The 15,839-nt window shown below is 43.7% G+C and overlaps 1 protein-coding gene across 3 annotated transcripts in view; it reads left to right on the forward strand.

Moving 5' to 3' along the window:
- The window catches only part of LOC137294092 (ras guanyl-releasing protein 3-like), an 80,325-nt gene that overhangs the window by 49,783 nt on the left and 14,703 nt on the right, over positions 1-15,839 (forward strand). For 2 of the 3 annotated variants that reach the window (XM_067825038.1, XM_067825039.1), the window contains 9 exons: positions 5,181-5,278; positions 6,428-6,608; positions 8,183-8,263; positions 8,926-9,027; positions 9,308-9,423; positions 10,148-10,286; positions 10,847-10,883; positions 11,272-11,364; positions 12,027-12,235. In XM_067825038.1, coding sequence (XP_067681139.1) covers positions 5,181-5,278; positions 6,428-6,608; positions 8,183-8,263; positions 8,926-9,027; positions 9,308-9,423; positions 10,148-10,286; positions 10,847-10,883; positions 11,272-11,364; positions 12,027-12,235 — 1,056 coding nt within the window. Of the gene's footprint in view, positions 1-5,180; positions 5,279-6,427; positions 6,609-8,182; positions 8,264-8,925; positions 9,028-9,307; positions 9,424-10,147; positions 10,287-10,846; positions 10,884-11,271; positions 11,365-12,026; positions 12,236-13,535; positions 13,565-15,839 lie in introns of all 3 variants that reach the window. The other variant, XM_067825040.1, reaches the window with a different exon arrangement.

Consider the following 15,839-nt stretch of genomic DNA (forward strand, 5'->3'; position numbering starts at 1 on the left):
TCTACGCCAGCGCCAGAAGCTGTGCTTGCGCTAGTGACTACGCCAGCGCCTATGTCTACGCCAGCGCCAGCGCCTGTGCTTGCGCCAGTGCCTATGCCTATGCCTACGCCAGCGTCTGTCTACGCCAGCGCCAGAGGCTGTGCTTGCGCTAGTGCCTATACCTACGCCAGCGCCTATGCCGACGCCGGACCCTATGCCAGCGCCAGCGCCTGCGCCTTACCGTATACCCAGGGTGTTGCATACGTTGTCCAGGGAAGAGGTTTTACAACGACAGTTGGATGAAGGGCGCGCTCGGCGCTTGGAGGCAGAGCGCTCTCGGCGCAGATCGCGCTCCAGGTTCCCTGGGAGTCGGTGATCCTGTACCCTCCACAGTAGTCTTTGTCGGCGCTCTCGGTCCCCGCTACGCCCTTTGAATGAGCTACCAGGTGAAGACGTTGCTTGCGCTCCCAGTCCATATCACCTCGACGCTCCTCTAGAACTCGGCGTTTGCGGTCGCCGGAACCACCTTGGATCTCGTCCAAGGAATCTGCTGCTCATGCATCGACTTGGTCTCCTACATCGCGGCGTGATTCGAATTCCGTTTCCTATGAGGACCTGGAAGAACAGGTTTTTGGCCCGGACTTCGACGAGGAGGCAGGAGGCGACGGCGATGGTGATGACACTTAACTACCCTTATCAGTCGTCTTCGAGTGGATTGCTGACAGGTTACCGTACTGCCCTTCACCTTCGGCTAATTCCAACAACCCTGCAGCACTTCATTTATCGCCGGAGCTACTCATCCCGCCTGATCCTATGGTGGCGGATGCCGTGGCTGTATTAGATGCGGTCTTTGAAAAATTGTCATCTAATCCGAATTTCTAAGTGTGTAAATCCAAGAAGTCAGATTACAAGATACTCAGCCTGGTTTTCGCGGACAGCGTGGTGGTCTTGGTTGAATCTATGTAGCGGTTATTGGGCTCCTCGCAGCTCTCTTACAGAGTGCAGGATTCTAAGCGGGTGACCATTGAGACTGAACTCAAGCGGATGCTTAAGCCGTTGTCTGCTCTGGTGTCAGCTACCTCGGCGGCGGCGATGGACTTGTCTGAAGACAACGCCTCGAGGATTGATCACCGTACCAGATATTCCTCTGCTGGTAGGCGTGAGACTGGGTGTCCTTTGGAGGGACTGGCTGCATCCTCGAAGATCCTTACTTTACAATTTGTCTACATATACTTCAAGCGGAGAAAGTTTTCTTTCACGTGCTTTACGCATTTTGTCACGAAGATTTTTCGAGACAACTACAAAGTGCCACGCCTAACTACACCTCTTATTACAAGAGAGGGCAGCATTTATCTTCGGGGAAAATTCCAACACATGTACTTGGAAAGCAATTTGTCTGCGTCAGTTTTCAAGCGGCGGAAGGGTTTTCGCGCGCTTTACTCCTTTAGACACGTGCTCGCCATACAGCATGGTTACTGTTAAGCCTACAGGCTAGCAGGGTATCACCGTTTACAAGATTTCATGGTGATCAGTTACCTGCTACACCGGTGACGTCACGTCTACATTTTGATTGGTCCCCGAGAGACAACGCCCTGCAAAGTATCCCAGGGACGTTACATCTACGTTCTGATTGGTCATCGAGGGACAATGCCCTGCGCAGAATGTGTTGTTATTATTCTAGTGTAAGGAAGTTGTCTGCAGTGACTTAGTCATTTACGATGGAAAGATGTCGTTACACTCTAGACTAGCAGTCTACAGCGGCATTGGATTTCTCTAGTCGGCATAGAGATCCTCTAACAGTAGTCTCAACGCTGCCTATCAGGAGGCGTGCAGCGATGTATGGCAGTTTCTGATCGGACAGACAGCCAGCTATAAATAGACTTCCTTGAAATGTCAACACATTCATAATGAACAGCGTGGTTATTCTGAAGTCGAAGAATGACGCATCTTTACGGCATACAAGATTATCTTGAGAGGGGTGGACTTCATTATCAGGCTGTTAAGTCAGCTTGGATGACTAACTAACTCCGCGGGACTTGATTCATCACATCGCAGTCCCAGGTTCGGGGGTCGAAGTTCAAGGCTATGTTAAAAGCAAGCTCTACTCTGTCCGTTATCACTATGTCAGTGATAATGTCTACTCGATTTGCTCATGTCACCTTAGGATATGATCAGACGTAGACGTCTACTATTACGTCTATGACAGCGTTTTCTTGATCATGATTTCATGACAGGTTTACGACATTGGACGTCTTGACACCACACCTGTGGTAGGCTCGCTGGTCAATGTTTGCGTAGGAAGTTACTTATTAGAGCCGTCATTCAACAACCATCTTTAGGTAGACACTTCTCTCCAAGGATTGAGTGCCTATCTAGTCAAGAAGGTTGCAGCAGGATTCTGGAAGAGTGGAGCTCAATCTCTTCACATCACCCAGTTGAAGATGAAAGCGGTGATGCATGTCTGTCATTGGTTGACAGCACCGAGAGACAAGCTACTGATGATCCATACGGTCAACTCAGTAGTAGCTTTCTAGGTAAACAAGGGTCAAGGAGGCCTCGACCTCTACTACACTTGTCGTTTCTACCCTTCGATGTGGTCGAGTCTGATCCTCCAAAATAAAGTATCTCACATACCAGGAGCCTGCATCTTCATGGCAGACGCCTTATCTCACCCCCTACGTCTATCACCAACGGAGAATATGTTGTGTGGAGAGACGTTTCAAATAATCGGCTTCTAGAGTGGGACCAATTGTTGTTCCATCCTCACAATCGGACACTGCACCTGGTTCCGTCGCGGTTTCATCTTTGCGCCTGGACCATCTGTGAAAGTCTTGAGGGCCAAGGGGTACTCATCTCAAGTGGCGAAGTTAATCGCCCGGGAGCACAGGGTTTCCACTCAGTCACTTTATGGACCTGGAGGCGTGAGCGATCGACGCGATGTCCCTGTCGTGGGAAGGTCTGGACGCTTACACGTTTCCACCACCAGCCCTTTCTCTCAGAAGTGGTCGCTAAGGTCAAGCAGACTCAGAACCTGCAACTGCTTTTGGTCGCACCTTGGTGGCCAGCCAGGCCATGGTTCCCCAACCTTCGACGACTCGCAAGCGGAGAACCATACAAACTTCCAGAGTGGTTGCATCTACTTCGGCATCCACACAGTCGACAACGGCATCCGGATCCACTGCGAGTCCATCTTCACGCATGGGTCATTTGCAGAGGGCGTTAAAGGCTAAGGGCTACTCCATGCACGTGGCGAGCGTTATAGCTCGCGCGCATAGTTTCTACCCGATCCCTATATGACGACAAATGGCGCTCGTTCGAGAATTTTTGCGCTCATAGATCTCAAGATCCTATGGCAACATCCCCTCAGTTTGTGTCAAAGTTCTCTTTCTAAGGAACTTTAGACATCTCAGAGGCAGTACCTTAGGCACCTATCTGTCAGCATTGAATTCTGTCCTTGCGATCAAGTCAGGTAAACAGATCTCCAAGGTACCGGAACTGATTGCGTTTCTCAAAGCTTTCAAGCTGGAAGACCAGAAGGCCAAGTTTCGTCCTCCAGCCTGGGATCTTAATGTCGTTCTACAACATCTTAGAGGACCGCCGTATGAGCCGTTAGAGGAAGCCTCTTTTGAACACCTATCCAAGAAGACGGCTTTCCTACTAGCATTGGCGACAGCGGCTAGAGTCAGTGAGATCCATGCTCTTGACGTCACACAGATTCACTTTGAACAGTCAAGGCACGGACGAGTCCATTTGGGTCTGCTCTGGGACTTTGTGGCTAAGAACCTGCTTCCCGAGCAGCCCAACAGGTTATTTTCCATCCCTCCTTTGTCTACGATCCTTGGTCATCATGACTTGGAGGAGGAACTGCTATGTCTGGTCAGAGCTCTGAGATGTTACATTAAAAGGTCAGCCTCTAGGAGACGGTCCCGCAAAAGACTATTCATCCCATTTGCGTCGACCTGCAAAGGAGAGGTAAACAGGAACACGATTGCCCTTTGGCTCAGATCGACAATCCTGGCTGCCTACGACGACAAGCTCCTGCCTCATCCGGTAGCAAATAACCCGCACGAGATCAGGGCTTTGGCATCTACAATGGCCCTCCATCGATATTGCACGGTAGCGCAGATCATGGAGGGTTGTTTCTGGAAATCATCAACTGTCTTCGCTTCCCACTACTTGAGGGACCTGACAGTTGAAGATGTGGAGGGGTTACAGTCATTTGGTCCACTGGTAGTTGCTCAGCAACTTACCCGACCGTCCGCCCATTAGGTAATAACGCTGTTACTTACCGTTGGTCTTAAGATTAACCTCACCCTCAGGGTGCGTCGGTTTTTCTTTGGAGTTCTATTGGGTTACTCTTTGTCCTGCTCCAGGTGTTATCCTGAGACCGTTGGCATTGGTTTCCCAAGTTCTCCTGTTGCATGTGCACTGTTTGCTGAGGGATGGTCCTCCGGAGTCCACACCACCATCCATCTGTCGAAGCCATATGCATAAGACCTATGGTAAGGTAAGTTAAAAATTTATTAAAATCGAAATATTTTAGATATTTAAATACTTACCTTACCATAGGGCGGTGACTCCCTCCCAACGCTGGATGCTCCTCCCCACTTTGGACTCTTCGGACCTTCCGGTTGGCGGTAAAAGTGAATTTTGGATTCTGCGCTCTCGCGCAAGTGGGGAGATCACGTCACTTCCGTGACTACATTCGTAGATTACATGAGGTAGCCATCCAGGGAATGGCGAATCAACGACTGTCTGATCTCTTCTAGCGAAGCTTGAGGTAATATGCATAAGACCTATGGTAAGGTAAGTATTTAAATATCTAAAATATTTAGATTTTAATAATTCTGCTTGAATTGATCATTATCTGAACAAACAACTCTTGTCTGAATGTCTCCACTCCTTCAAAATTTGTTTGTCTGAGGACTCTTGGCTTGATATATTTCAGTAAATAAGTTCTTGGGTTTTCATAAATTGTTTGATGTTATTATATATTGCTTGTTCCACTGTGTGATCACGAGTGGCCATGTTTTGTCACCTGGGTTTCCTTGTCACAAACTCTGGTGTGATGCGTCAGCATTGTATATTGTGTTATAATTATATACACTGTCCTGGTTTATACATCTTAAGATGATGTGTTCTTACTGTGAAATACTTGATTAAATAACCCTCATCAAATGTTTGCTCTTCTTTTTTTCCAGATTTTAATAGAGTACACGGAACTGCTGTCATCTAATAACAACTTCAGTAATTACAGGAAAATATATCACCAAGCAACAGGCTTTAAAATACCAATCCTGTAAGTCCTAGATGTTTCATTTAGGAGATAAACATCATGTGTTGGTCAATTTCTGGGTGTTATTGAGTATTTGAAGCATGGGAATGTATTTGGAACCGATGGCGTCCTGGATGTTTCATTATGTGCTAAGTGTCTTAACTTTGTCTTTGGAAATGCACCAGATGCACCAGTCCATAGAACCCCCCTTACATTTATGATCTCATCCCAGAATACAAACCTGAGAGAGCTCTACATCCCTGCAACCAGTGTGTTCTGAAGCTTCATACTAATGCTTCAGCTTATTAATTATTTGGCGAGAGAATTTTAGAAATCTCACCCACGAGAACTCCCTCCCACTTAAAGTAAGAGCTGCACCTGAGATTGAATCATGATCACTGATGAAAACTCATTTATTTAAAGTCTGCTAGTATTAGACTACAGTCAAGTCTCGTTAATCTGACATCATCCGTTACACAGCAAATTGTCGGATTAACGAGGATGTTGAACTAAATAAATGATACTAAGTTGTGTTTATTCAGTTTGTTACCAACAAAAGCATTGGGTAAAGTTGGATAACGAAGGTCAGATTAACGAGACTTGACTGAATGTGTATTCCCAGGACAGTTCACTGCTCACAAGTACTTTTTAGCAGCTTATTGTACTGGAAACAAGCACTGTACAAGTGCATATATATTAGTTATTAGTATTACGTGTACTTCTTCCAAGTGAGATTTGGTTGTTCTAGTCTGCAGTTCATGTTTGAAAACCATTGTGCATAGCCTCTAGTTCATTGTGAGTGAAACTTGGGCAAACAGCTTGAGATGCTCGAGTCCAAGGGCAGCCTCAATGAATGGGTCCTGAAGCCTCCATAAAGCCAAGGCATAATATTGCCTTTTCAGAAAAGTTATGAAGTCCATTTCTGGTCTTCCACCACTGTGATATTGCTGGAAAATTGTTAAAAGCGGTATAAAACCAAACTCATTCAGTCGCTCTCTGAAAAGTCACTGAAATCCATCTATTCTGACCTATTTCACCTAGTGTGTTGTGAGATTCGTGAGTTTAGCCTTGAGAACGTGACATGAGTGACAGAAACATGGGAGGGAGGTATGCCTGATGTATGCATCTGAGCCTGAAACTGAAATGCTGAAGAAGCTGATGATTCCTCTCCAGGGGTGTCCACTTAAAGGATCTCATCTCTCTGCACACGGCCCTCCCAGACAAGGTGGAAGGTAACCTGGTCAACTTCCGCAAGATGGCTCAACTGTCCCTCATCCTCACCGAGCTCACGCGCCTACAACGACAAGACAGCGACCCTGTTGATGCCAATATGGACTTAGTCAATACTTTGAGAGTAAGTGGCAATATTTTTATTGTACAGTGTTAACCCAGGTTTCATGGATAATGCCTTCCTTGTGTTGAGAAGAGTTAGCATTGAAATGAGATGTACAACAGTGCAGTTTGTACAATGACAGAAGTCTAATCTAGTTTGGGCAGGCGACAGTGATCAATAATAACAAATGTTGTCAATGGGAAAAGTTACGAATGATTATTGATATACATATTTTGTCATTGATAATATCTTACATAAACTATTGTGGTGCCAAAGACAGATTGCAGTCTGTCAGTCAAGTTTCTCAGAGTGAATCCACATATTTGTAGTTCTTAATCCAATCATGAAACGCATGTTGATTTTTCCAGTCTCTTTTTTCATTGTTGGTCGAAAGTACTTGTGCGATATTTATCGGTGCAAGTCAATCGATGTTTTGTTACCGATTTTCTATCAATATGCAGGATCTATACAGATAGCCAGTAATCATTCTTTCTCCAACTTCGGTATCAGTTGAATATTGCTAAGAGCTGCACATGTCGATTCATTCCCTCACTCAACTGTGTTGCTGTGGACTGGTGGCTAGAGTGTCTGCCTGGAAAGTTGACCACCTAAAGTTTAATTAGTACGTGCTGCACCAACAGATACAAAAAGATCCTACATTTTGTCATCTTGACTTCATCAGGCGAATAAAACAAGGACAATCTATGTTCTTTAGTAGAGTAGGGTGTGCATGTTCCATAATGGTATGGTATCCCCTTGGATACCGTATTATAATCGGCATTTTATAAGTGGCTCTAGTCCAGACCAATACATGCATCCATTTACACATGCATGTCACTATATGTAATAACTGCAATAATTCTGAACAAAGTGGTATGCCCTGTGTCACTGCAGGGACTGAGGGGTAGCTTAGTGGTTAAGGTGTCCGCTTGTCATGCTGAAGGCCCAGGTTTGATTCCTTAATGGGAATAATGTGTGAAGCCCATTGCTTGTGTCCGCTACAGTTGTGTTGCTTGGCTATTGCGGAAACTGAAAGCGACATAAATCCAAACTCACAATATATCTGAAAAACACATGTCAATATAAGTTATCACATCGTGTCAAGGGAAATACAGGGTTTTATCATTCCTTCATAAGGTTGTATCAGTTTTATCATTCTCTGCACAGAGAATACAGTCTTTTGAGGGACTGATGAGACTCTGTAATTCCCGAGACACAATGTGATAACGCATCTTTCTAGCTGAATATTTTTACTAAATCAAAAGAAAACAATACAGGTTGTTGCAAAACATTTCCTTGCTGCAGTGTTGACACTAGCTGATCGATTGACCTCAATGCAGCATACATTATACTAAAGGCTTGGCGATGCACACTTTTCTCCCTTTGCCTGGTCACCGAGGCGTGGTGGGATGATAAGGCTTTTGTACTCCCTGCTTGTGGATCGTGATGGGTGTGCATGGTATTTTATCTGAGTCATGTGAACCAATCAAAACTTGAGATTCTTCCCTGCTTTTAGTGAAGAAGTATTCTTAACATCATCACAAATACAGGACATGGTAGACAATAAACTTACTGTGAATGTTTCCATCCTGCAGTTGTCCCTGGATCTCCATTACACAGAGGATGAGATTTACGAGCTTTCTCTAGCCCGGGAACCCAGGGGATCAGTGTCATCTGTGAGTAGAAACACATCATGGTATCCGGGAAATAGGTTGACAGAACATACAACATTTTCAGATGTCAAAGAAAATGTCTGTAGCTACACACAAGTGGTATTGTGAGGGAAATAGTTTGAATCAGTAAGCAGCATATACAGTTGTCAGGGAAGTATTTTGTCAGAACATGCAACATTTTCAGATGTCAGAGAAAATGTCTTGTAGGTGCACATAAGAAGTGGTGTTGTGAGGGAAATAGTTTGAAGCAACAAGCAACATATGGGGTTGTCTGGGCAATAGTTTGTAGCAGCCATGTGTTGTCAAGAAAAAAAATTATAGCAGCATGCATGCCAAATTGCCAGTTAATGTTTTTGTAGTTTCATTTGTTAGAGAAGTGGTTGCAGCAACTAATAGATGCCTGGCCTAGTTTTTCAAAGCTCTCTCAGAACTATGATAGTTGTAAGTGTTATTCATTAACACTAACTTTTGACTATCTTAGCACTACGATAGCTTTGAAAATCTAGGTCCTGGGAAATGATTTGATGTAAGAGGTAAAATACAATGTAAAGGCCATTTTGAGTAAAAAATATGAAGAAATGCTACAGGTCTACTTTGTGTAGTGTGTGAAAACATTCATAACATAATATCTGATTAATGGTAACAAGAACTGGTTTCTCCTCCAGCCCACAACTCCAACAAAGCCAGTAGTGTTTGCTGACTGGGTGGCCGGAGTTAAGCCCCCTGATCCCACCACCATCAACAAACATGTCCACGACATGGTGGAAGTAAGTGGAGGACAAGTCACTGATACTCCTTGTCATCAGTGTCATAGAAAATCAAATATTACCAGTTGATAATAATTTCAGCACGCTGAAGCACCTGAAACAGGATGCCATGAAAATTATGAACATTGGTGTAAATTCTTCTGTTACTTACGAGCCATATTATTGAGTTAATCGGCAGCCATCACTTAAGCAGAGCACTGGCAGCAATCTTTTTATCTATCTATTTACAGTGTGCTCATCTAGCAGTACTAATCATTGAAGGACTTCTGTTTTATTTCAGGCCGTGTACAAAAACTATGACCATGACCGAGATGGGTTTATTTCTCACGCGGAATTTGAGGCCATCGCTGGCAACTTCCCCTTCATTGATTCCTTCTGTGTGCTGGACGCCGATCAGTAAGTCACATGAAGTTATAGTCATTAGAAAAGAAAGAAGAAAAGAAGTATAACATCATGACTAGTCAAAATATGGTAACAACAGGGAAGGAAAAGACAATTTCTGGAAATATTTCAGGAACTATGGTCACATATGCATCATAATAGTTGTTTCATCAGTCATGATTGTCAGCGAACTTTTATGTAAGTAAGTGAAATGAAGTGTATCAGGTGAAAGTTTTAAATGACCAGTTGAAAAAACACTACTCATCAAAAGTTTAGACTCACTTGTGTAAATGTAGCCACTCTTTCAGTCTACTGTTCTAATCTAGATTTGCAAAAGATTATATTCTGTCTAAAGGTTCTGTTTTCACATGAACTGATTATTGTCATGAATTCAATAAATGATGAAATTTTTTGAAAATTAGCGAATTCTTAACAAAACGTCACACCAAAACATATCTGCTCACATGTGTGATATTTGCATATGTCTTTCAGCAATTTGATGCATGATCCTTGTTCAATTCATCTGCTGAAGGTTTGCAGTGGGTTCCCCCAAGTTAGTGGAGAAATTCATCTTCGATGAAAGTATACATGACATATAGTGAGCCCTTTAGCGAGTCTAATTTTTGTATGGGTAATGGATCTATTTCATGTCTGCTGTTGAGTGTTGTATAGAGATTGTTGACATTTTGGATGTGGCTGTTACGTGCATATGGAGATACTGGAGTGCTCTCTGTTGTAGAGACGGAATGATAAGCAAAGAGGAAATGAAAACATACTTCATCCGAGCCAATTGCCATGCTGTGCGCAGTAGTTTCAAGCACGCCTTCCATGAAACCACATACTTCAAACCTACCTTCTGTATCCACTGTACAGGGCTGGTGAGTAAACTGACTTTGCTTGTACATGTCAAAATAATGAACATTCTAGGGAATATGACTTCTGTATTTGTTGGGGAATTGTATTTTATGTTACTGAATTTGGACGTGTTGGGGAATATGGACACTTGTATTTCTTGGGGAATATGAACACAGGTATGTGTCTGGAGAATATGGACTCTTGTATGTGTTTGGGGAAAAAGGACTCGTGTGTGTCTGTGAAGTATGGACACTTGTATGTGTCCTGGTAATATGGACACTTGTATGTGTCCTAGGACTATTGACACTTGTAGTTGTAGGGGAATATGGACACTTGTATTTGTAGGGGAATATGGACACTAGTATTTGTAAGGAAATGTGGACACTTGTATGTGTCCAGGAACTATTGACATTTGTATTTGTAGGGGAATATGGACACTTTTATTTGTAGGGTATACATGTACATATTTATACAGTGTAGAATAAACTGTCTGCAGGGTATTTAAAATCTTGTAATATTGAAGATGAGACACTGTCTCACCTGAGAGCATCTGTTTGTAATCGTGGTAACTGTCTTCTTTCAGCTGTGGGGCTTGATCAAGCAGGGCTGGAAATGTAAAGGTAGGTTGCTTCTGGATATATTTACCTGGCTTGTAAGCAGCAGTACTTGATTCTTTTGCATACAGACAGTGAAGAAATCCTAAATCAAAATGCTGATTGGCTTGCAAATTGTTTCTATTACACATTTGCAGTTTCCTTTTGTTCATATTAAAGACTAACAGTCTCGATTTTGTACACATGGACAGTAATATTTTCAAAACTGTCACCACTATTATAATGGGGCATTTTCTGTTTTGTTGAAATCCATTTACATTAATAATGATTTATTATAGCACATTTACAAAACCCATTTATGCGCAGACTTGTGGATGAATGAGCGCAGACAGCTTGGATTTTAATGTCATTAACCTTTTGTAGGCATTGTGTACATTCTGCCCTGTATTTCCAGATTGTGCAATCAATGCGCACAAGCACTGCAAGGATTTGGTGGTAATGGAGTGTCGGAGTAAAGGACATAGGAGGACGGAGTCCATGTCGAACGGTAGGTTGCTCGTAGTACATGTTGGAACGGTAGGTCACCAATGGTCCATGTCCAATGGTAGGTTGCACTTAGTACATGTGGTGGGTCTCCAGCGGTCCATGTCTAATGGTAGGTTGCTTTTAGTATATGTTGAACGGTAGGTCACCAATGGTAGGTTGCTCTTAGTACATGTTGAACGGTAGGTCACCAATGGTAGGTTGCTCTTAGTACATGTTGAACGGTAGGTCACCAGCAGTCCATGTCTAATGGTAGGTTGCTCTTAGTACATGTTGAATGGTAGGTCACCAACAATATACCCACAATCAACACTTACCAGTGGCCTAGTTACTACAAAGCATAAATAGAAAGGACTAACACTGTGGCCCAATCTAATGCTTTTCAATTCTTTGTGGTGAACTTTGTCCATCAGCCATAATAGGAACAATATTGTCTGGCTCTGTCTCATTCCTTTTAAAGGTTTGTTTGCACCATACCTTTGTGTTAACTCATGGGTTTTACCCAGATTGGAAATATCTGAGACCATCATCATTTAGAACTTTTCTCCCACAATAAACTTACATGCTTTGATATAACTGGAATCTTGTTCAGGTGTCTAACCATGCTCCTCACCTTATGTTTGTGTATTATTTTTTTATTGATCCCTTGCCCTGACTTCCTTGTAGGCGTCGGGCCACATGACTTGACCTTATCAGCAAAACGGAAAATCTCCCAGCGTCACCGCAGAGCTCAAAACCTTAGCGCTAACCCCTCCCCACAACCTGAAATCCGAGTGCTACGTGAAGGTCGTCAGCGGTCCCACAGCGAGAGCCAGGATGGAGAGTTCTATGAAGGGAAGCCACTAATCTATGAGAGACTGATCAAAGCCGAAGAGGTAAGCCCAGCCAATGTTTGCTTGTCTCACGTGTGCTACACTAGCTCTTTGTGCATTCACTGTTCTATTGGGCGATTATTTTCTCTTCGTTGGTTTACAGAATTGTATTTTGTTCTCAAAATGTGGGTTGTTCAATCCAGTTTAAAAATATATTCTTGTCAGTACTCTTGTAGAGGCACATGAAAGTCATCACTCTTCCAGCCTTAGCTACTGCACAACTAAAATGTCATCAAAGGGCTGTAACTAGGTGCCCTTGCTTCAAGCTTTGCAGTGATTACACGCTTTGTATTTTCTTACTTCACAAGGAATTCTTTCTACAGCACATACTAACTGAAACAAAATTTTATGTAAAACATATTTATTTCTAGATTTGTACTATCAGAGTCTGCAATATATCAGAAAGGTAATTTTATTTTTTTGTTATTTTTCATTTTGCTATTTTTTGAGCTGGGAGTCAGATCTGTAAACCAACAAAATAAATATTTTAATCGCCTAATAGTTCCAATATACTGCTTGTGTACAATGCCTTCTACATTATGCCATGTATCAAGATGTGTGACTTGTCAGGTATATAGCCGTACTCATGTTGTGGAGTTGTGGCTTCCAACATGATGCATCTCTGATTCTCACCTGTAGTTTACTGTAGCATAAAGGTAACCAGTCAAGTGATTCCCTGTCACTGTACAGACAGGTGTTGTAGATACAGCATTTACAACAAAAAAAAGAGGATGAAAAGTACAGGCATTGGGTCTGAGGGTAAACATATTAACATTGGGACTAAGGGTAAACATATTGACATTAGGATGGGTAAACACATCGACATTGGCACTAGGCTAAACACATCGACATAGGGACTAGTGGTCGTACAGACGAACTCACTCATCAACAGCCTCCCCACAAGAGCTACCTTCAATAAACAGGTACATCCTATCCAGTAAAGCAGGGAGACATCCTGTAACACTTGTCACCAGTTATGAAGGTTGAATGGAGACAAACTAGAATGGAGACATGTAGTCAAAATAATTCTCAGAATGACTTTGACTTCATTTTTTAATGCTCCTCAATTTCTCAAACACGCTTTTTGGAGGGGAGGGGAGGGGGGTGGGGTTCTAGATGAAGTAGAATGTATTCTTTGTATCGGTGACTGGTGATCTGTACTGTTGGGAATCAATTTGACATGAATGTCCACGACATCTCCCACTCTTGTACTATGATTACAGTGCGTGTGCTGGAATGGAGCAACTACTCCAGCAACATGTCTGTTGTGTGACTGTTGATGTTTTCTGTCTTCTGTTTGTAGAGCGGTTCAGATTCCGAAGAGGAGGTGCAGTAAGTTGCTAGCTCAGAGTTACCTCCCTTTGTTGGGTAGCCTCAGACTGAGCTGTTTCTTGATCATAGATTTGCCACCTTTCTGAGTTGTGTAGTTGTTTCACTGCTGCCACCGGTTTCCACGCCCGTACATAGATGTGTACACTTGTTTGCTTTGCTTCTACATAGATCTCTGCTGGGAGGAAGAGGATCAGTAGGTGGATACACCCAGTACATGAACATAGGTCTCTCATTGAGAGCAGCATGGCTGGATGGCTACGTGTTTATGAACACTAATTAGGGATTGATATGGTCAGATGTTAAGCAAACATACATCTCTCGGGAGAAGCTAGATCGATGGTTAGGTGTAGGTGAACATAGATATCTCATGGGAGAAGATGGAGGGATGGTTAGGTGTAGGTGGACAAAGATCTCTTGCGGGAGAAGATGAGGGATGGTTAGGTGTAGGTGAACATAGATCTCTCATGGGAGAAGATGGAGGGATGGTAAGGTGTAGTGAAAAACTTTGGTCTCTGCTGAGATGCACCTGATTAGATGGATGAGAGACATCTGATTAAACTGATAAGTACATAATTAGTACATGACTGACACCTAGTTTGATGAATTAGCGACCTGTTTAGATTGATGAGTCGCACCTGATTAGATGGATGAGTGGCACCTGATTAGATGGATAAGGGGCACCTGATTAGATGGATGAGCGGCACCTGATTAGATGGATGAGGGGCACCTGATTGGATGGATAAGAGGTACCTGATTAGATGGATGAGTGGCACCTGATTAGATGGATGAGGGACACCTGATTAGCTGGATGAGGGGCACCTGATTAGATGGATGAGGGGCACCTGATTAGCTGGATGAGAGGCACCTGATTAGATGGATGATAGGCACCTGATCGGATGGATGAGAGGCACCTGATTGGATGGATGAGGGGCATCTGATTAGATGGATGAGAGGCACCTGATTGGATGGATGAGAGGCACTTGATTCGATGGGTGATTGGCACCTTATTAGCTGGATGAGTAGCACCAGATTGGATGGATGAGGGGCACCTGATTAGATGGATGAGGGGCACCTGATTGGATGGATAAGAGGTACCTGATTAGATGGATGAGTGGCACCTGATTAGATGGATTGATGAGCAGCACCAGATTAAACTGATAAGTACGTGATGACATGGATGACTGGTACCTAGTTTGATGAACTAGCGACCTGTTTAGATTGATGAGTGGCACCTGATTAGATGGATGAGTGGCACGGCACCTGATTAGATGGATGAGGGGCACCTGATTAGATGGATGAGAGGCACCTGATTAGCTGGATGAGTAGCACCAGATTGGATGGATGAGGGGCACCTGATTAGATGGATGAGTGGCACCTGATTAGCTGGATGAGCGGCACCTGATTAGATGGATGAGGGGCACCTGATTGGATAGATGAAAGGCACCTGATTAGCTGGATGAGAGGCACCTGATTAGATGGATGAGCAGCACCAGATGAAACTGATAAGTATGTGATGACATGGATGACTGACACCTAGTTTGATGAATTAGCGACCTGTTTAGATTGATGAGTGGCACCTGATTGGATGGATGAGTGCCACAGCACCTGATTAGATGGATGAGGGGCACAGCACCTGATTTAATGGATGAGGGGCACCTGATTAGCTGGATGAGGGGCACCAGATTAAACTGATAAGTACGTGATGACATGGATGACTGGCACCTAGTTTGATGAATTAGCGACCTGTTTAGATTGATGAGTGGCACTTGATTGGATGGATGAGTGGCACAGCACCTGATTAGATGGATGAGGGGCACAGCACCTGATTAGATGGATGAGGGGCACCAGATTAAACTGATAAGTACGTGATGACATGGATGACTGGCACCTAGTTTGATGAATTAGCGACCTGTTAAGATTGATGAGTGGCACCTGATTGGATGGATGAGTGGCACGGCACCTGATTAGATGGATGAGAGGCACCCGGTTAGATGGATGAGTGGCACCTGATTGGATGGATGAGCGGTACCTGATTAGATGGATGAGGAGCACCTGATTAGATGGATGAGGGGCACCTGATTAGATGGATGAGGGGCACCTGATTGGATGGATAAGAGGTACCTCATTAGATGGATGAGTGGCACCTGATTGGATTGATGAGCAGCACCAGATTAAACTGATAAGTACATGATGACATGGATGACTGGTACCTAGTTTGATGAATTAGCGACCTGTTTAGATTGATTAGTGGCACATGATTAGCTGGATGAGCAGC

This window comes from Haliotis asinina, chromosome 8 (genome assembly GCF_037392515.1).
Source record: "Haliotis asinina isolate JCU_RB_2024 chromosome 8, JCU_Hal_asi_v2, whole genome shotgun sequence".
Taxonomy (NCBI): Eukaryota; Metazoa; Mollusca; class Gastropoda; order Lepetellida; family Haliotidae; genus Haliotis; species Haliotis asinina.